Raw genomic sequence first — 22465 nt, forward strand, 5'->3', positions numbered from 1 at the left:
CTTTGTCAAAGACCTTCTTCAAAAGAAGGCAATAAAGAAAGTCAGACACCTGAAATTTCAGGGCCGTCTGTTCAGTGTCCCGAAGAAAGACTCAATCCAGCAAAGAGTAATTCTAGACTTGTCTTGTCTCAACTTATACATTCACTGCGACAAGTTTCGCATGCTTACAATCTCGCAGGTGCAAACCCTACTTCCCCATGGGGCCGTCACCACCTCGATAGATCTTTCAGACGCATATTATCACGTCCCAATTGCGAGAAACTTCTCTCCTTACCTAGGGTTCAGACTAGGGAAACAAACATACTCGTTCAGAGTCATGCCATTCGGGCTCAACATAGCGCCCAGAATTTTTACCAAACTGGCAGAGACAGTAGTCCAACAGCTACGGGCCCAAGGGATTATGTTAGCCGCATACCTGGACGATTGGATAATTTGGGCATCCAACGCCAAGGAATGTCGAAGAGCAACATTCATAGTGATCAGCTTCCTGGAATCCTTAGGTTTTCAAATAAACAGGAAGAAATCCCGTCTAATTCCAGAGGCTCAGTTTCAGTGGTTAGGAATCCAGTGGGATCTAAACACACACAAACTGTCACTTCCACCAGCCAAAAGGAGGGAAATAGCCAAAGCTACCAGGCAGTTCCTCAAAAACAAAAGAGCCTCTCGTCACTCCAGGAAAGAGTCCTGGGTTCTCTTCTGTTCAAGGCGTCAGTGACAGATTTGCTGCTGAAAGCCAAACTGAAGGATATAAACAGAGTATGGCGGAGACAGGCCAACAGCAGGAACAGAGACAAAATGTCTCTAATTCCGCCGGTGTTGAGGAAGAGGCTTTGACCGTGGTCAACAGTCAAGAGTTTGTCAAGGTCAGTGCCTCTCCAGTTTCCCCCTCCATCATTAGTGATCCATACGGATGCTTCCCTGAGCGGGTGGGGAGGATATTCCCAACACAAGAAAGTTCAAGGAACATGGTCAACTATGTTCCGCCAGTTCCATATCAGCATTCTAGAAGCAATGGCAGTATTTCTAACACTAAAGAAACTACATCCAACCAGACAGTTTCATATCAGACTGGTACTGGACAGTGCAGTAATTGTACATTGCATAAACAGAGGGGGCTCCAAGTCAAGCCGGATCAATCAGGTAATGATTGCAATTTTCTCTCTGGCAAGGAAACATCTTTGACACCTGTCAGCTACCCATCTGGCAGGTGTCCGGAATGTCATTGCAGATTCACTGTCCAGGACAACTCCGCTGGAGTCGGAATGGTCATTGGACAAAGCATCATTCGAGTGGATTTGTCTTCAGGTACCAGGTCTCCAGGTGGACCTGTTTGCCACAGAGAGCAACCACAAGCTTCCGTGTTACGTTGCTCCCAATCTGGACCCTCTAGCTCACTCCACGGATGCGATGTCAATAGACTGGAACAGGTGGCAAAGGATCTATCTGTTTCCACCAATAAACCTATTAATGAAAGTTTTACACAAACTCAGATCATTCAAAGGTCAAGTAGCACTTGTGGCACCCAACTGGCCGAAGAGCAATTGGTTTTCTCTTCTTCTAGAGTTGAAACTCCGGCGCAAACAAATCCCCAGTCCAAGGTTGACACAAATAGTACAAACTCGGACTGTGTCAGCTTCCTCAAGAATTCTGAATGCCCTAGCTTTATGGACTTCATGAAGTTTGCAGCTCAGAAAGACGCTAACATTGATCCTATTAATACACTGTTCATAGAATCAGACAAGAGGGAATCTACTCTCAGACAATATGACTCAGCAGTTAAAAAGTTAGCATTATTTCTGAGGGAATCTGAAGCTCAGGATCTGTCCTTATGTCCAGTTAACACTTTAAAAGCTTATTTAAATAGAACTTCTAATAGAATGTCTGGCCCTCTTTTTGTTAGGGAAAATGGAGGAACCATTTCCTTAAAGGCCATCAGGCAACAGATACTGTATTTCATAAAGCAAGCAAACCTGGATTCAGTACCTAGGGTACATGATATTCGGGCGGTGGCCACCTCAGCTAATTATTTCCATAATATGAATTTTGATGACCATAAAAAGTATACAGGCTGGAAATCACCAACAGTGTTCAAACGCCACTATCTTAAGTTTCTAGAGGCTCTTAAATTCTCCACTGTGGCTGCAGGAAGTATTGTTCCCCCAGCCCTAGACTAGTTTATGTAACCTTAGTTTATCCTTTTGTTTATTCCTCTCTCGCCTGCCTGCCTCGTTTACTCACCATGCCTTCTAACCTTTAGGTCAGGCCTGCTTCACAGCCTGACTCCTGGCCGTTGTATGCATTTCATGTTGTAATCTTTTTGTTAGCCCTAAGTGTCTTGGTGTAGTTAATTTATGTTTTAGACTGTTTGCCCTATAATGTTAATTATGTTTTATTATAAATGCTTTGGGTTATTAAAACAGTAATTTTCTCATAGTTTTATTTAGCTCCATTAAGGTAATTCTTAGAGGGCTCCACCAAGCTTTTGTATGGCCGATTCTGTTACAATTTCACCGGGTGACACAGGTCGAGCCCAGAAAAGGGATTTTGACAAAAGAAAAATCTATTTCTGGGGGAAGACCTGTGTCACCCGGTGACCCATCCCTGTATTTCCTTTTCCCCCCTGAGTGGCATACCAAGCCTGGGGGGTGCTAACTTGGAATGTTTACAAGATGGCAGCCGGGGTGGTGGTTAGCTGGATGCGGAGGATGAGGTTTGCAACGGCCCCTCACTTTTCGGGGTTTTGAGATTGGAGAGTTCTATAGGACGGAGGCCTGTGGTAGTGGCAACCACTCACCCTTGTGTTTACCGACACCATCTAATGGCGCTCGATCCAGTGGTCGTAACCCTGGCATTGTGATTAGCTTTTTCTCTGGTATACTTAGCAATGCTTATACCTAGAAATTAGTGCTAATGGATAATTTCACCGGGTGACACAGGTCTTCCTGCAGAAATAGATTTTTCCTTTGTCAAAATCCCTTTATTGGTCTAAGCGGTATTTTAGAACATGTAAGCCTAGGATTATATATAAAAAGTATCGTAGGCTCAATAAAATAACCTAGTTTTTATGACTCAGTAGCCTATCTGTAAGGCCACATACTAGTAGTATCTTATGTAGCCTATATCCTTAAAGGTGATATAAACCTAGAACAGGCAGTAGCCTAATCAGATTAACCCTTAAACGCCGAGCCTCTATTTACAAAAACGTCTCCTGTATGCCGGCAGCGTTCGGTGAGTTAGCACCGAAGCAGAAAAAAAGTTTTTTCAAAAAATCACAGAACGCTTTAGTTTTTAAGATTAAGAGTTCATTTTGGCTCCTTTTTGTCATTGCCTGAAGCTTAGTATGCAACCATCAGAAATGAAAAATATCATTATCATATATAAATATTGAAATATATGACAAAAAAAAATTTTTTCATATATAATTTTATACAAATCGCTGTGAGCAAAACGGTTGAAGCTAACGTGTTATTTTGTTTTTCTTTGTATTGTACACTAAATTGTGATGATTTTGGTATATAACAAATTGTAAAACGATCAAAGCAACACAGAGAAAATATCACAAAATGATGCATGAATTCGTAATGTGCGGACGTAAAAAAATATTTTTTTCAAAAATTCACCATAAATCGAAATATTGTGCTAGAGACTTCCCGTTTGTTGAAAAATGAAGCTAATTGATTGAATATTACTAGACTGTAAGTGTTTTAGCTTATAATTGCAGTTTCGACCATTTCGTCGAGTTAAAGTTGACCAAAAGTCGAATTTTTCTATTTATCGTGATTTATATGAAAATATTTCAAAACTAATAAAAGTTTCAACCATGAGTTATTTTCTGTTGTATTGTACATGAAATTGCGCACATTTTCATATATAAAACTTTATGTAACGACTAATATAAAACGGTGCAAATATTACAACAACGTGTGTGAAAGAATTTCTGAGATGTTCGCCGAGTTACAGCAAGAGACGTAAGGAAAATGTTGTTTTCAAAAATTCACCATGAATCGAAATATTGTGCTAGAGACTTCCAATTTATTGCAAAATGAAGGTAAACGATTGAATATTACTAGAATGTAAGAGTTTTAGCTTACAATTGCATTTTTTGACCATTTTGGTCAAGTTAAAGTTGACTGAGGGTTGAAATTTTGGCAGTTATCGTGATTTATGTGAAAATATTTCAAAACTGATAAAAGCTACAACCATGAGCTATTTTCTGTTGTATTCTACATGAAATTGCGCACATTTTCATATATAAAAGTTTATGTAACTGACTAATGTAAAACGATGCAAACATTACGACAACGTGACAAAAGAATTTCTGAGATGTTGGCCGAGTTTCACGTGGCGCAGACATAAGGAAAAAATTTTTTTTTTCAGAAATTCACCATAAATCGAAATATTGTGCTAGAGACTTCCAGTTTGTTGCAAAATGAAGGTACATGATTGAATATTACTAGAATGTAAGAGTTTTAGCTTATAATTGCGTTTTTACCATTTCGGTCGAGTTAAAGTTGACCGAAGGTTGAAATTTTACAGCACTTATTGTGATTTATATGAAAATATTTCAAAACTGATAAAAGCTACAACCATGAGTTATTTTCTTTTGTGTTCTACATGAAATTGCACACATTTCCATATATGAAACTTTATGTAACGACTAATATAAAACGGTGCAAACATTACGACAACGTGTGAAAGAATTTCTGGCGCTGATGTAAGGAAAAGTTTTTTCAAAAATTCACCATAAATCGAAATATTGTGCTAGAGACTTCCAATTTGTTGCAAAATGAAGGTAAATGATTGAATATTACTAGAATGTAAGAGTTTTAGCTTACAATTGCGTTTTTACCATTTCCGGGTAGAGTCAAAATTGACCGAAGGTTGAAATTTTGGCAGTTATTGTGGTTTATATGAAAATATTTCCAAACTGATAAAAGCTACAACCATGGGTTGTATTTTGCTGTATTTTACATGAAATTGCGCACATTTTCATATATAAAACTTCATGTAACGGCTAATATAGAACAGTGCAAAAATTACGACAAAATGACGAAAGAATTTCTGAAATTTAAAATTGAGTTACATGTGGCGTAAGAAAAAGTTTTTTCAAAAATTCACCATAAATCAAAATATTGTGCTAGAGACTTCCAGTTTGTTGCAAAATGAAGGTACATGGTTGAATATTACTAGAATGTAAGAGTTTTAGCTTACAATTGCGTTTTTCAACCATTTCGGTCGAGTCAAAGTTGACCGAAGGTTGAAATTTTTTGTAGTAGACATACGGTACGTCCACTTGACACCCAACAGACAATTTTAGTCGACGTATGATACGTCCAGTAGGCGTTTAAGGGTTAAGTAGGAACCCCTTTTTAAGGAATATCTTACTATTAGCCTAAAACAGCAGTGGTCGAATATCAGATAAAATGGTAGTCTCGGCCACATAAAACAGAAAACCAAATTATAAGAGGGTTATTTCCTGTATAATTTATATCCTTAAGCTTTAAATAAGCCTAGAATAGGCAGTGGCCTAGAATATAGCTTAACGTAGATTATACTAGAAGCATTAACCTAATCCTTTAAACCAGTAGCTTGGGTTAGTTAAAAAAATTAGTTCATAGTAGTTAGTCTGAATGGCATGACATTAAAATTTCACATAGCCATTGCGAAAGGAATAATAGTGTATAAATAATACAGGTGTGAAAACTAACCTAAACCTTAGTTTTATTAATATAGATATTTTATAAAAAGTATTACAACTACACACTTGTAATCAAGTTAACCTGTAAGATGGAAATTATATGAGGAACTAAAGAAGTGCCCTCATTAAAAATTAATACTAACTAGCCTCTAATAACTTGTTTTATATCACTACAGGTCTGCCATTTTGCAGGACCCTCAGCTCAAGAATTCCTTAGCAAATTGCTCAGTTCGCTTTGTGCCTATGGGCATAGTCCTTGTAAAAAAACAAGGAAAATTTGCTTGGTCGTCAGATATGTGCAAAATTTCTAGTATGCTCCTGGCAGGAAGTTTTAAGGACAAAACAGCTTGTTTTAAGCTGTCTCAGTGGGTCCTAGGTTTCAATAGGGGTGAGGAAGGGGGAGTTTATATCTTTCTTGCAGAACTCCGGCAGCAGATATTTAACTCTTTCCCAGAACAAGATCTATGTTTGGACCAAAACCCAGTAACATCAGTCCCCATTACTTCCCAGGTTAACCCCACGAAGGAAGTAGAGGAATCTTTACATGGGGTGATTTTCTTGCTAAGGAATATGAAGTGGACTTTGCCACTGAAATGGCCTTGCTGAACCCATAAGGATCAGGGACTCAAATTTCAGCTAGCCATGGAAGAAACTTTCCAAAAGGAATTCTATCCCCCATGCAGCTATCAATGCTAAAGAGGATCTCTCCCCCAAAAGGGATACAGGCAGCTCCCCGGTTATCGGCCATCTGGTTTTATGTTGCTTGTCTAGCAACGATGGTAACTGGATTTTCGGTGCCAGTATGTGCCGACTTCCAGTTGTCAGCGCAATTATCGCTGGTTTTCGGTTATCGGCGATTTTCGGTTATCGTCGCACCATCAGGAATGGAGCCCTCGCCAATAACCAGGGACTGCCTGTACTAGGATCCACTTAACCCCGCCTGAAATGGCTACATTTTTGGAGGGGTGTAGTAACTTACCCAGGACTTCTGCTCCTTGGTTAACAGGCAGTTACAGTTCAGTTGTTGAAGCTCAGTCAGATTGTGCAAGCTCCCTTAAAAGGGATACACAGTTTGCAGCATTTGATCAATTCTGTAAGGAAATTATAAGTAACATCAAAGATGTCCTTGCCACAGAACGGCAATATATAAGGGACATCATGCATGATTCCGAAAAGGAAATTAAGGAAATTAAGTCAGTCATGTACACCCCAAAGTGTAAAAGTACTGCATCCTGTAACCGAAAAGTGAGAGTGGATACAAATGCTGCCCAAACAAGGTCTAATGTTAGAATTCCAACTGGAAACAACAAAATGGTCAGTTTGGAATACAAAACTTCTGATCATAACATAATAAGGGCTCCAGTACTCACCCCTGATGAGACGCCTCATTTTACATTTTCTTTTCCAAATGTAATTATTTAATTAATTAGAGAAAAACTATTATCAAAGTTGTATATGTAGAGTTTAGAGACAGGGCAGCATTCCCTAATACAGCATGGCGCCTGGTACCACCTTCACCAGATATAGAAAAACCACTAACAGAAACTGTTCTCTTACCTGTCTATAGAAGACATCCTTTACCAGATCTACAAAAAATGGATCTCAACTTCTATTTTGAGTAAGACCCAAGTTGCTCACCAAGTAGTCCCAGCCTTTTGTCCCTTTGCTTTCAAAATAATTAATCATGTGAAGGCAGATTTTCAGAATTTTGTGGTGACTAAAAAACAAGATACAATGGCAGAATTAAAACCATTTGCCACTGTCATCCCAGCTTCGGAAAATTCCACCAAGGAATGGGTAACACTACAACTCCCATTTGAAATGAAAAAGCTCCCTTTAGATATAGCTACGTAGCAGTTTGGGACCCCTATGAGAAGGGTTTCAGAGGGGACAGCCTCAGCAGAATTTCATGGTAGGACCCACCTCCGAAGTATTATAACCTCTACCACTTTGCTGGAAGTTGCCACCAAAAGGCTTCCAGAAGATTCCAGAACAATTTTTGCTGTTGTGGCCAAAAGCCTTATGAGAACCCTATGGGAAGCACTCTGTGATTATCTAGAGTGGCACATAAGAGTGCGAATGGAAACATTGGAGGGCTCCAACAAGTCACTTCCCAATGTAACTTCATTATTGCATTCTAACCCCTTTTGCAAGGACCTGTTTGAAGAGTCTGTTTTGGCTAAACTTAACGAGCTAGCCTGCCAACAGAATTTTACAAAGTGTGCTCTTCTGGAAAGAGGGAAGTTCAGGAAATAAAAAACCTGAAACTTCCCTTTACCCAACCCAAAAAAGCCTGGTATAATAAAAAATCCTATAGCTCCCAGTCACCCCTAAAGTTTTCTTCAAAGACAGGTAAGTGGTCAGAAGGGACAACTCCCTACAAAGGGACGACAACAACAGCAAGGAAATCCTTTTCACAAGGTCTGAAGACCCTCTAATAGGGGAAAAGGAAAAGCAACACTTGGAATGCCTATCAAGGGCACAGGTAGAGGCAGAGGCGGCGGACATCAATAGGAATTGTATGGTCGGGGGTCGACTTTGACGACACCACAGGCAATGGAAGTCTTCTCCTTGGGGACACAGCATTATTTCAATGGACTTGGGTGGAAATGGTCTCATTCCCCCAAAGGGGTTCTTCCGAAAACCAGACCCCTCTGTGGAAGATTACGTGCGGAAGGCCCTGTTAAAGGGGGCCATAGGGAAACATGCACCACCAGGCGCGTCTCTTCAGTGTCCCCAAAAAGGACTCCTCCAAATGAAGTGATCCCCAATCTATCAACATTAAACAAGCACATTGTTTGCCAGAATGGTAGATGACTACCATTGCCCAAGTATGTTCAATCATTCAAAAAGGGACTTGGATAGCATTATAGATCTGAAAGATGTATACTGGCACATCCCTATCGCTGTTCCCTTCCGCACCTTCCTAGGCTTCATGATAGGGAAAGATACGTACAAGTTCAAAGTCATGCCCTTTGGGCTGAATATTGCCCCAAGCATTTTTTACAAAATTAGCTATGGTAGTTGTTCAAGAACTCAGACAAGAAGGAGTACAACTAACAGCCTACCTAGATGACTGGTTGATCTGGGGGCCCACAAGAGAAGAGTGCTTGAAAAACCTAAGAGCAGTGGTCAACAGACTCTAGTTAAAAGGTTTTATAATAAATTGAAAAAAAAAAACCCACCTCACACCCCAGCAGACACTTTCAGTGGCTGGGACAGTGCAGTGTTGGAATACTCTTCACGGCCTGTTGTCTCTCCCCATCAACACTTAAAACAGAATAAGGAAAGACCACAAAAGGCTCCTTGCACAGCCTAGAGTTTCCAGATGACAATTGAGGGCCTCAGAACCAGAAGGTTGTAAACGCCACTTTTTAAAAAATGAGTAAATTGCCCTCAAAGTCTAGCATTCATTACTCTGCTTCTAAGAAAGATATTGATTTAAACTAAGTTTCATATGAAAGCCCTACTTTAGAACTTTTTTGAAAATTTAAAAAAAAAAATTGTGGGGTGCGCTTTCAGCTTAGCATTCAAAATGTCCCCTAACCCCTCACATTTGTGTATATTCTGGTCATAACCAGCACTTAAACCATAATTAAATGTGTAAAATGATAATAAAGTGTTATTATATTCTTGGTATAACAACATTGGATGTATAATAATAATGATAATAATAATAATAATATTAATAATAATAATATTGATGAGTAATCAATATAGTGTGATGGAAAATAATAACAATAATAATAATAATAATAATAATAATAATAATAATAATAATAATAATAATAATAATAATACAGTAATATTAGTAATAATGATGTTGACAATGATAACCTTCCATCATCATAATGTTTAACCATTAAACGGAACCTACATTACGTGCAGCACGAGTTTGTCTGTCCACCGAGAAACATATTCTTGGCCTGCATCGGGCAGTATATAACTTAACATTATTTTTTTTTCCATGACGTTTCATTCCTTGTCCTTTTTCTTCCTCTTGGCTGTTGCACGACATCACAGTGATCACTCTCACTATCAGAGGAAGACATAATGGCGCTAAATAAGGGATGATAATAATAAAAAAACAAATCTGCCTGACACTACGGACATTCAATTTCGATGAAAATCACTAGACTGGGAATGTAAACAATAGTGGAGATGTAAACTCTTTGTGATTGGCCGACAGTTACGAGCCCCTATTTGGGAAAAATGCTGATTGGCCAGAACTGAATACCCTCTTAGTGTCGACAACTGCTCTCATTGGCTCGCTCTGAGCTGCTGCACATGCAACCTTTCTGGTTGTAACTGAGCTCTTATGAGGCTGTAAGCTCCGCGTGACATCACGTTCATTCATATAGCTAAAATCGATAATTCCTACTGTTCCATCAGGGATTTCGACCTTACTGAAACGGCTGAATAGCATAGAAATGCCACGAATAGACAGAGGAATCTTTGCCACATCTACTGGTATGCCTAACTCCAAATCGGTGGGGGTGGCGTTTACAACCTTCTGGTTCTGAGGCCCTCAATTGGAATGTATGATGGGCCTGCTGCAGTTCGTATCAGTGATAGATCCAATACTCATATTGCAGTTAAAAGAATGTGAACAAATTCTGGCTATCGCATGCAAGAAAAAAGATGCGAGACCGACCTCATCAAAAGATTCAGAAGTTGGGGCGATTCTTCGGCCTTGGACCCAGAAGGAATCTCTGGTGAAACAGGTCACCCTGACTCCTCCATCTGTATGAGTGACAATACACACACAGATGCCTCGTTGACAGGTTGGGAGGATCGTCAGGTGGCAGAGAGGTGGTCAAAACCTCCAGAAGAGACACACATTTTATTGATTTTAGATAACATGACTGCAATGTCCTGCATCAAGAGGTTGGGATCACGTTTACCTCCTCTCAGTATGATAATGCTAGCCACCCTTCAGATGGCACAAGCAAGGAAGTGGAACTTGCCTGCAATTCACCTCACAGAGTGTCACAATGTTATAGCAGACTCTGTCAAGGAAAATGACAGCCTGAACAGAGTGGATGTTCAGCAGCCACTCTTTTCAAACAATAGCCAACATGCTTCCACAACTGGAAGTAGATCTTTTCGCCACATACGAGAATCACAAACTCCCAGTATATGTGTTTCCGAACTTGGACAGTCAAGCAACAGCGAGAGATGCCTTTTTACAAGACTGGAATAAATGGAAGACGATATACCTTTTTCCTCCATTGTTCCAGATTTCGAAGGTTTTGGGCAAGCTTCTAACTTTCAAAGGAACAGCTTCCTTAATAGCCCCAAATTGGCCAAACAGGCATTGGTTCCTATTACTCCAACAGAAGGCGAAGAGATCAATTCCACTACCGTCTGCTGTTCTATCCCAGAAAGTAGGGGGGAAAGTCGTCTACGCATCCTCCTTTCTGAGCCGAGACCTTCATGTGTGGATTTTTGAAATATTGTCTACTGTGAAAATTACTTGCCCAACATTGCTGGGTACCTAGTGCAAAAACTATGGACATCATCTAACTGACAATACCAGTCCATATAGAGGATATGGTTAGATTGTATCCATACTGAAAGCCCAATTGAAATTTTTGTGGAAACACTGAAATTTTCTTATATACTTCTTTGAAGACAAATGCCTTGCAGCTACAATCATGGCTTACAAGGCAGCATTAACAGAACCCTTCCTCTATGGATTCAAGATTGACTCTAGTATAGAAATTATCACTTCCCTTCCCTAGTCTTGTGTACTACAAATACAAGCTCCCAGAAGGCTTCCAATTACTTGGTCCCTGAACAAGGTGCTTAGACTTCTATCAACCCCTCAATTATTGGATCCAATACAACCACAACTCACATGCTGCAAAAGGTGACCTTCTTGATTGCGTTAGTATCAGGACTCGTATTAGTGAACTGGGCTCTCTTAGATGGGGATGATACATCATGCAATTATCATTATCCCCTGGCGGCAATCATTCTTAGCCAAGAATGAGAATCCTTTAAGAAGGAAACCTATTCTGATAAGAAAACTCATTTTAGCAGACAAAACATTATGCCTGGTTCAAGCACTTAAGGTTTACCTATATGTCACGGCAAACTTCCCAGAAGGTCCGATTTTCCTACACCCTAGCACAAATAGGCAAATGCACACTCCTTTCCTTGGTCACATATTAGGAAAGTAAGTACATCGTTGGCCTTCTTTAGAAATGTCTCTTTTGAAGAAGTCTCTAAATATACAGGGTGGTCATCAGAGGCAGTATTTTTAAAAACATTATCACCATGAGCTCGAACAAATTTAACTACACTGTGTTTCAGTAGGTGGTATGGTTACTCCTATCCCCATAGGCACTACAGTGGAAAACCAGGGGTTTTTCTTGACAGTGATTAATGCTAACCTTTGCTGGGAGAAGGTAGACAGTACTGCAACCAAACCCAGCGTGCTTAGATAAGTCTCTGTAGAACTACATCCTAAAACATAAGTTCATGTTTAGTTTTTGTTCTTTGTTACCAAAACCTGAGGGGTATTTGGAATAACGAATGAGGATTGAAACTTGTGGCTTGACCTCGGACCAGAAATGTTTTTTCTTTGGGGTGTTGGGATTAAAAATTTTGAGCTTCTTTGTAAAGCTCCTTGAGGATGAAACAAGTGACTACACTATCAAAAAACAGGTTTGGAGTCCTCAAAACCCTCCCACTTCCCTGATGAAAAGGCATGGAATTTGGGTGAGGGATCATCCTGCATTGACCAGTAGAAAGTTATGCTTCTTGGTTGTTTGTGCTGGTCTGTTATCGACAATAAGTCAACTTGCGCATGTGCAATAGCCACTTCTGCAATCAGATTTTGATGATGGAAATAACTGGGTAACAGCTTTGCTGAAGATAAGGGAAAGTGCCCTCTTATCTTTGAGTCCATCATATACTCTATCACGTGTTATAATATTTATCATTATGACACAATATCTGGCCAAAAAGACTAACCAGAAGAGAATTCTTTGATAGTTTGGTCACCATGGAGCACTGGTAGACCATGGAAGGTAATCCCTTGAGGACTCAACAGCGACTACCAAAAATAGGTCTTTCGTACGTCAAAACCAGTTTTTTATATTTGAAAACTAGATATGGCTGTGCATTATTGTTACAGTAGTTTAACCTTGCCTCTGGATCACATTTCTGGACTTACAGTTATAGCATATGAGATTTGTTCATACATGAGTTAGGGGTGTTTAGCCACCAGGTAGGAAGAGATTATAAAATGCTTGAAGAGCTAAAAATGGAACTAGTACAGCTAGAGCCTGTAGCATATCTTAAACAGCATTACTCACAGGATACACTGTGGGTGCAGGGGCTATGATGTAGGTAAGATAAGTTATATATGTAATTTCTATAGACTGTTGACTATTTGCAGGTCATATGCGTTCTAAAACACAAATAGTACATGAGTGTGATGAACTCTCCCCTTCTCAGTCAATAAAAATTGGTTCCAGTGGTGGGACTTCACCAAATGAACCATCACAGGTAAGCATATATGTTGAAAGAAATTCTTTAAGACAGTAAACATCATGAGAAAATTCTTAATATTTTATCAGTAATGGATCAGTGTCTCATAAATAAATGTTTTCATCCCATGAGTGTTTCACACAATTTCATTAGAGAAAAGGGATTTTGACAAAGGAAAAATCTATTTCTGAGGAAGGTCCCGTGTCACCCGGTGAAATTCCATTACAGCACGAATTTCTAGGCATAAAATGCTAGATATACCAGAGAAAAGAGCTTTCAGGAAAGCTGGGGTTACTACCCCAGTCGAGCGTCTTCTAGGAAAGACGTCGGTATAAGGAAGGGTGAGTGAAATACCACTACCACGGAAACATACTCAAAAGATCTCTCCTTATCAAAACCCCGAACAGAGCGGTGAGCCGTTACAGCCCCTACACTCAACACCCGCCAGGACGGCGACACCAGCGCCACCTACCTCATTCCATGCTAGCACTAACCCCAGACTTGGCATGTGCAAGAAAAGGGGTGGGGGGGCCATAGGTGAGTCAGGGAGGGTCACCGGGTGACACGGGACCTTCCTCAGAAATAGATTTTTCCTTTGTCAAAATCCCTTTTCTGAGTCCAGTCGTGTCAGCCGGTGAAATAGTGACAGAGAATCATGCCAAGGCTGCAAACTACGAGGAAACTGGGTAATCTGAAGAAAAAAACAAATTCACAAAATAATTTTAATGAGGGAATCTCTTACATGTAGCAAGAAAAACACTAAACCTAAGGTACATCAAAAGACTTAAGACTAGAAAGACAAGGGAGGTCGGCACGACAGGAAGGGGAAAAACCCCAAAAATCATTAAAGAACAAAATTAAAGCATAATTGAAACATACAATGGTGTACACAACTCAAATGGCACATACAATCTTAAAACTACACACATAAACTTAAGCTAAACACATAAGAGATCAAACCAAGATTAATTAAAACATACAGTGTATATACACACATCTGGGGTACATGGAGCCAAATAAAAACTGCCCAGTACCCCACAAGAAAAACAATCATGGCAACATGTCAGATTACAGTTTCCATCAACAGAGACAAAATACATCAATATGAGGAGCAAGGCAGTGAGGCATAATCAACCAGGAGGACAAGCAGAGAAGCAAATGAGGCAGGCGGGTGGGGAAAAGGAGGAAAGGATATGATTGGTTAAGGTGGGGAGATGACACTTCCCACAGCTATGGTAGAAAATTTCAGGGCTTGAGCGATTTTAAATAGTGGCGTTTAAACACTAGAGGTGATTTCCAACCCGTATATTTAGATAACTCTGAGAAATCCATATTATGAAAGTAATTAATGGAAGTAGCAACTGCTCGAATATCATGAACCTTAGGAACTGAATCTGGGTTGGCTTGTTTAATAAAATACAGAATTTGTTGTCTTATACCATTCAGTGAAAGAGTACCACCTTTCTCCCTGATAAAAGAGGACCCGACTTACTCTGTGGAGTTCTTAAAAGGTAAGATTTAAGTGTATGAACTGGACATAAAGACTGGTCTTGTGGAAGGGCACCACCTTCCAAGGAGACCACCTGTCTTGTGGGTCTTCGTTTTTGGCTAAAAATTTAGGATCAGGGGAAAGGAGGACCTCTCCGGAAGGGAGGAAGTTCACAAAATATCACCTCTAGTGAGAGCTGACAGCTCTGAGATTCTAGCACCTGAGGCCAAGCTAATCAGAAATAAAGGTTTTCTTAACAGATCCTGATAAGAGCAATTGAAAGTTATCCATCTCTGATGCTAACTTAAGGACGTCATTGAGAAACCACGTAACGGAATGTGGGCGTGATACTGGTCTCAGACGAGCGCATGCTCTGGGGATGGATGAAAAATAGGAATCTGTAAGGTCGATTTTAAAGCCGTACAGAAATACTTTCTTCAAGGGCTGACTTGGTTGTGGTAATAGTGGCTGGAGCAAGGCCTTTTTCAAACAGTGATCTAAAGAAAGAAACTCCTAAATTAGCTGTCATGATTTTGGCTTCAGATGCTTTTAGGAAGGAGGCTAATTTTTTGACTGCTGAATCATACTGTCTAAGAGTAGAATCTCTTTTATCTGATTCAAAAACAGAGTGTTGACAGGGTCAATGTTTGCTCCTTTTGGGCTGCGAATTTTATAAAGTCCATAAAACTAGGGCATTCTGAATTCTTGAGGAAGCTGACACAGTCTTGGTTTGTACTGTCTGGGTCAGTATGGGCTTGGGAATCCGAAGACTCCGTAATCCCAGTTCCTGAAGAAGAGGGAACCAATTGCTCTTGGCCAATAGGGGGCTACTAGGGCTAGTTGACCTTTGAATGTCCTGAGTTTGTGTAATACTTTCAGCAGTAAATTTATTGGAGGGAAAAGATAAATTTTCTCCCATTTGTTCCAATCTACTGTCATTGCATCCGTGGCGTATGCCTGAGGGTCCAGGTTGGGGGCCACATAACAGGGGAGCTTGAAGTTGCTCTCTGTTGCGAACAGATCCACTTGGAGACCAGGAACCTGGCGGCAAATCCATTTGAAAGATTCCGTCCAGGGACCACTCCGTCTCCAACGGAGTAGTTCCTGGACAGGGAATCCGCCACCACGTTCCGCACCCCGCTAGGTGGGTGGCTGACAGGTGCCAGTCGTGCTTGTTCGCCAGGAGAAGATAGCAACCATTACTTGGTTTACTCGACCTGATTTGGAGCCGCCCCTGTTGATGCAATGAACTACCACTGCGCTGTCCAATACCAACCTGATATGAATCCGGTTGGGGCGGATTTTCTTTAAAGTTAGAAAGACCGCCATAGCTTCCAGGGTGTTTATATGGAACTGCTGAAACATTGTGGACCACGTTCCTTGTACTTTTGTTTTGGTGAATATCCCCAGCCGCTTAGGGAAGCGTCTGTGTGAACAACTAATGCCGGAGGGGAAATTGAAGCGGAACTGACTTGACAGGCCCTGACTGAAGTCCAAGGCCGCAGTCTTGTCTTTAAGATTTGAGGGATGGAGAGACCTTGTCTCTGAGCTTGACATTGGCTCGACTCCGCCACACTCTGTTTATGTCTTTAAGTTTCGCTTTTTAAGAGCAGGTCTGTCACTGAGGCAAATTGAAGAGACCCAAGGACCCTTTCTTGGGATCGGCGGGATGCTGATTGATTTTTTGAGAAATTTTCTGGTGAGAGATGCTATCTCCTTTCCTCTTGGGAGGTGGGAGGGATAGCGTGTGAGAGCAGACAGATCCCACTGGAGACCCAGCCACTGAAACTGGGACTCGGAGTCAGGCGGGACTTTTGTCTGTTCAGTTGAAAACCTAACGATTCCAGGAAGTTGATGACTATGGTCGTAGCCTTCTGACACTCCAGAACTGTTGGTGCCCAAATTATCCAATCGTCCAGGTATGCTGCTAGGGATATCCCTGGACCGGAGTTGTTGAACTACCGTGTCCGCCAGCTTTGGTGAATACCCTGGGCGCAATGTTTAGACCGAAGGGCATGACCCTGAAGGAGTAGGCTTGATTTCCAGTCTGAAACCGAGGAACTGAGAGAAGTTCCGGCGCAATCGACGTGATAGTAAGCGCCTGAAAGATCGATGGAGGTGGTGACGGCTCCACGCCGAAGTAGAGTCCGTACTCTGAGCTATTGTAAGCATGCGAAATTTGTCGCATTTTATGTAGAGATTTAGACGCGACAGATCCAGGATCACTCTTTGCTGATCTGAGTCTTTTTGGGAACAGTGAATAACCTGCCTTGAAATTTTAGGTGCCTTACTTTCTTTATTGCTCGTTTGTTGAGCAATTCTGCCACATAATCCTTTAGGATTGATGAGGGTGGTTGGTAAAACTGGTTAGAGGAGGAGGGTTCCTTGATCCAGCTCCAACCCAGACCTTTGGACACAATGCTGTGTGCCCAAGGGCTGAAGGTCCATTGGTCCCTGAACCAAACAGGCGACCACCTACCTGTGTTTTCTCAGTGGGAGGGAGTGGGTTTGTTCCCTCTACCACGTCCAGGTTTTCCTCTTGGGGTGGTGTTGGGCTTTCCTCTCTGAGGGCCCTGCCTCTTCCCCCCTTGCAACCCTGTTAAGGCCGTGAAAGTAATCCACGGCCCTCGTAGGTGGGGTTGTATGCTGGTGAAGTAACACATAAGAGGCGCAGCAAGGGAATGAGCTGGTTGGACCAGCACATATTGTTGGGGGTGAGCTTTTGAGGTGGAGGACTGTGCTACTGCCGAGACTGGGACGGCTTGGACTACCGCCTGCTGGTGGGGCCTCTTATGTCTCCTAAAACGCTTGCCTCCTCTCGTCTGGGGGCCGCCAGATTCTGGGGTCTTGCGTTTATAGGTGGAAATGCCCCAGCGAGAGCGCAGACTCTGGTTGGCCCTTTGTAGCCTCCGACATAACGTTCTTAACCTCTTCTTCTGGGAAGAGGTTAGGTCCCCAGATCGAGCTCTTTTACGAGCTTGTTAGGCTCGTGACGGATAGTGGCGTTTGCGCAAAGATGAACTTTCTGCATTCCAGTCTGGCCATGATGAAATCAAATAGGTCAGACTGAAAGCCAGCTAACAGGGACTTAGCCAAGACCTGGAAAAAGGGCTCGTCCGCGCAGGAGACGGCAGTGGCTTCTGTGAGGCAGACGGAGTTCAGGGACCGGGCTAGCTTAGTCCGGGCATCAAACTCCGCCTTTAGCAAAGATTCCGGCAGCTTGGGGAGTTGCTCGCTAAACTGTGAGGAAGCACAGAGGGGGTCCAATTTCCCGACCGTGAAAGTGGACGGAGCCTCCATCCAGAACTCGTCACTTGCCGGGAAAACCAGGGAAGTAGGGTCTGTTTCCCTTAGCTGTGGTAACGGATTACCGTCAAAGCACGCCGGGCCGTAGCCAGAGCGACTTTGTTCAAACAAGGAGGGGGAAGTTGTCTCCCAGGGCAAACATAGTGAAGTTGCCCTTGAAAGGAGTCAACTTTGTGTTGTCTGCCTGCCACTCCGTCAGAGTGCGCAGGAGAGCCGACTGAGCTTGGTCCCTGGGGATGATGACAGTCTCCTAGGAACCTTGTCTGAACGAATCCAAGCTTCCTCAGTCAATCTTACGAAACCTGGATATGGGGGCAGAGATCAGGGGAAGAACTCCAATTCCTCCAACCGTCTCGTGCCAAGACCTTCAAGTGTTAAGTTTGCCATCATGTTGGATGGCCGGAGAGCAAAACGCCAAGGGTTACCAGGATCGAAGGCGGGAGGTCCGCAGTGTCGGGGATGACATACTGGGGTTCAGCTGGGGGTGGGTGAGCCATTCCCGCCAGTAAGCGGCATGTTATCATGACTGGCCAACTTTTCGGAGATCTTTGTGGCAAACTTTTGGACATTTGATTAAAGGTCCTCCGGAGAACTTTTGGAAAGCTGATTGGCAAAGGTCTCGCGTCAAAAGGCAGGTTGGCGAGGAGGGCTTGGTTTTGCATGCCCTCTTACTCGCGCGCCTTTGCCGGAGGAACCAGACTTGCTCCCGGAGGCTACAGGTGCTGAGACCTTAGCCTTCGACGGGGAAAGGCGATGCTTTCTTGGAGGACGAGGACTTATAGCCCTTCGCCTTCCATGAAGTCTTCAACTTCAACTTGGGGATAGCTGATGGAGCTCTATCACCCAAGGAGGAAGACTTCACAAAACCTGAAAAAGAGGACAATGAAGAAGCAGGGGAGTCAAAAAAGGGGCCCGCCCCAACAACCTCACTTACCTCACCACTTACCACCTGGTCCTGTTCTGTGTTCATTGGTTCCAGGTTGAGAGTCCATGGCGGCTACATCCTCCGAGACTTCTGAATAAGAGGATATCCACTTGGGGTGGCTGGGTCGCATCCCGGATCTGCTGGATGATGGGGTGGCAAGATCTTCTGGCACTGCGGCCGCCACCCGTGCGCGGGGCAGAGCAGGTCCTCAACCTGCGCGCCGAGGACGTAGGGCTTCCCCGACGGAACATTCCTTCCAAACCCAGCCACCCAGGCCCGGAGGGATTCAAGGCAGACTTCTTGGAAGACTTCGTCCGCCTGAAAGAAAACCAACAATTAGCTAAGGGTGAAAAAACAGTTCGGAAACCACATAAACAAAATTCAAAAATGAGGAGCAAAACGGAGGAAGAATGTCACTTACCGACTCATCCTGGATGGTTGTGCAGAGGCGAAACAAACCTCACAACCATCAGGGTGCCAGACAACCAGGTCATCCAGTCGGACCGCACAACCAGCGTGGGTCCGCACACTACGTGACCGTAAAGTTGTTGCAGGAGGCGGTACACCCGGCTCCTCACAGCGAACAGTCTGTAAGTGGAAAAAGTACATGAACCTACCACCTAAGCAATCTAAAGCTGGAAAGGCCGGGAATTTCAACTGCAACCGGAATACTCCAGTGGAGAAGAAATCCTTATCATAAACTAGGCCAATAAGCTCTAAAATACACAGAGTGGAAGGTAAGACTTTCAGACCCCGGATTCTCCGGGAATGAAGGAGTGAGACAACAGGAACCAACCATAAGGGATTGCCAGTAAAAATAACGGCGGAACCCCAGGCGTAGGACCGGACTCATATATAAAAACTAATGAAAGAGAAAATACTCCTGTAGATAAACAGACTTATCTAAAACAAAATAAAATAAGAACATAAACAAGTGATGGTAAAGCGGAAATACTCCGGAGACCGGAGGATCCGCTCCCTTATATAAATAAATAAAACCTTCTTCACTACTACCCCGCCAGAGAAAAACAAGGTGGGTAAAGATGCTCGTATGTTCATAACATAGGCTGAAGCAAAAATAATAACCGTAGCCGAGTAGCCAAGTAACGGGCGGGGAGGAAAGTGGATAAAGTGTTCGAACACGTTCGAGCTAAACAAACGAATCACCAAACCAACACAGCGATGCTAGGGACTGGATGGGAGGGAGCGAATCCCTCTACCAATAGGAGAAGTCCCTAAACTCGGAGAAAACGCCATTTAGCGTCACCGCACAAGTAGAGCAAGGCTGGAGGGGGGAGGAATGGGTGGAGTAGGGGAGAAAGGTAGGCTACCAGGAAGGAACAGGAGACGGGGAAAACTATAACCCGCTCAACTGCACCACACCCTCCAAGAATGAACTTGATAGGAGGGTGGCCTACTACTAGGGAAGGGGGACACAAGCCTCGATGCCCGACTCCTGCCTAGGCACAGCCTAATAGGGACCTAACCTAATATAGGTTAGAAAAAGGGGGCAGGAGTGCAGGAGGGGAGGAGGAACAACAGGGAGAGAAATTTTGTGCCGAGAACCAACCGGGAACGAGAAGAGGGGCAAGAAGGCGAATAGCCCAGAGGAAACACATCCAAAGAACTCGATTCCCCAAATGGAGGAAGAGGACTAAGGGGCTCACTCTGCCCACCAAAAAACGATCCCGGAGGAAACAGTAACAAAATTCTCTCAACCTGATGGACTCCCCACCCAGGGCAAGGGGATGGAAGCAATAACCTACTCCCACAAAAAAACCATCACACCAAAATAAAAATAAAAATGTGCTCAATAGGAGCGTAGCCTACCCCGGGAAGCGGTTAGATCTGAGGCTGCCGCCACCACCACGAGGAGGTAAAACAAAAAAATAAAAATAAAAAAAAAGAGAGCACCATCTTCAAGAAAAAAAAAAAATAGCCTAATACAGACTAAAATAAAAGGAACCCAACCTGGGGGGGGAACCTGGACGGGCATCCCTCAAAAGGCCTATAGGCCAATGAAATTTAAGTGCTAAATTATCAAAAGGGGGAGCCACCGCAGGAACCCCAGGAAGGAGAACCAGGGGCAAAAAAATATATATAACTATAACGACAATGAGACAACTCCAACAGAAAAGAACAGAAGGAGTCGCCTCAATGATCGACATGGCTGGCTGGGGACGCCGTGGCGTCATAATAAGATCTCAAAATTTATGAAAAATGAGACCAAAACAGCCAAAAAATAGAACAAAACCCCACAAGAAGATGGTACTTAACTTGGAGATGGTAAAGCTGCTCGATGACATGATGAATGCAGGAAAAATCCAAATAATGGAGACGAGCACACAAAAAAAAAGATGATTTCACGTGCTAGAAAATGGAATGAGGTAGGTGGCGCTGGTGTCGCCGTCCTGGCGGGTGTTGAGTGTAGGGGCTGTAACGGCTCACCGCTCTGTTCGGGGTTTTGATAAGGAGAGATCTTTCAGTATGTTTCCGTGGTAGTGGTATTTCACTCACCCTTCCTTATACCGACGTCTTCCTAGAAACGCTCGACTGGGGGGTAGTAACCCCAGCTTTCCTGAAAGCTCTTTTTCTCTGGTATATCTAGCATTTTATACCTAGAAATTCGTGCTGTAATGGAATTTCACCCGGCTGACACGGGACTGGACTCAGAAAACAATGCAAGTGCTTTCTTAGCTAGTTTTGTGTATATATGATTGATGACTTGTAAAATCTTTGCATTGTACATGTGTGGGTATCTGTAATATTGCTTATTTTTTCACTTATGTTAGTTAAGTTTACTCCTAGATTTTTGAGGGAAGAATGTTAAAGCTTGTTTGACCAGTAAAGTGTCATTTTATAGCATTATTTATGAGTAATGTATGTTACATCAAAATGTCAAGAACCGGCAGAAGGCAGACTTATGAAAAGATTCCCCAGTTGAAAATAGGATTGAAGAGCTCTCAAAAAACACAGAAAACTGTCCTCTTTAGTAGAAGAAGGTAGGACAGGAATAGCAAAGGGACCAAAAAGAGAAGAAACCCTGTTAGATGACTGAATCTTAGGTCAAGCTTGGGGGAAAATGAGGGGCCAACCAAAGGGCAGTGACTGAAAAGGCATTGAGCTTACTGACATGCTTAGAAAAGGCCAAAGCTGCCAAGAATACAGTTTTGAGGATTAAATTTAAAAGGCAAATATCTGACAGGCTTGTAATGGTATGCAGCACCAAAGTCAAATCCCAGCTTGGAGATTTTACCAAAGATCAAGGAATTGCTTTACTGAAGTGACTGAAAATGCCAGAAATACTTATGTTATTTCTTAAGTTTAAAGCCATTGTTATTTCGTAAGTTAAAGCCATCCTGAATACAGACCAATGACCAGGCAGAATGATAACCCTTGAAAACCAAGAGAGTTTCTTTACAGTCATCAGATAAAAAGTCCACAAGGTCAAGAATAATGGCTGCAAGGAGATGAGAACCTTGTCATTGCACCAAGCGGCAAATCTAGCCCACATTCCTCGATGTGGAATTGTGGTTAAGGATCTACA

The 22465-nt window shown here is 42.6% G+C and overlaps 1 protein-coding gene across 1 annotated transcript in view; it reads left to right on the plus strand.

Annotated features, from left to right (window-relative positions):
* Positions 1-22465, plus strand: part of Iml1 (GATOR complex protein Iml1) — a 596567-nt gene that overhangs the window by 127494 nt on the left and 446608 nt on the right. The window contains 1 exon segment of the mRNA XM_067107292.1: positions 13107-13216. Coding sequence (XP_066963393.1) covers positions 13107-13216 — 110 coding nt within the window.

Source organism: Macrobrachium rosenbergii, chromosome 8, assembly GCF_040412425.1.
Source record: "Macrobrachium rosenbergii isolate ZJJX-2024 chromosome 8, ASM4041242v1, whole genome shotgun sequence".
Taxonomy (NCBI): Eukaryota; Metazoa; Arthropoda; class Malacostraca; order Decapoda; family Palaemonidae; genus Macrobrachium; species Macrobrachium rosenbergii.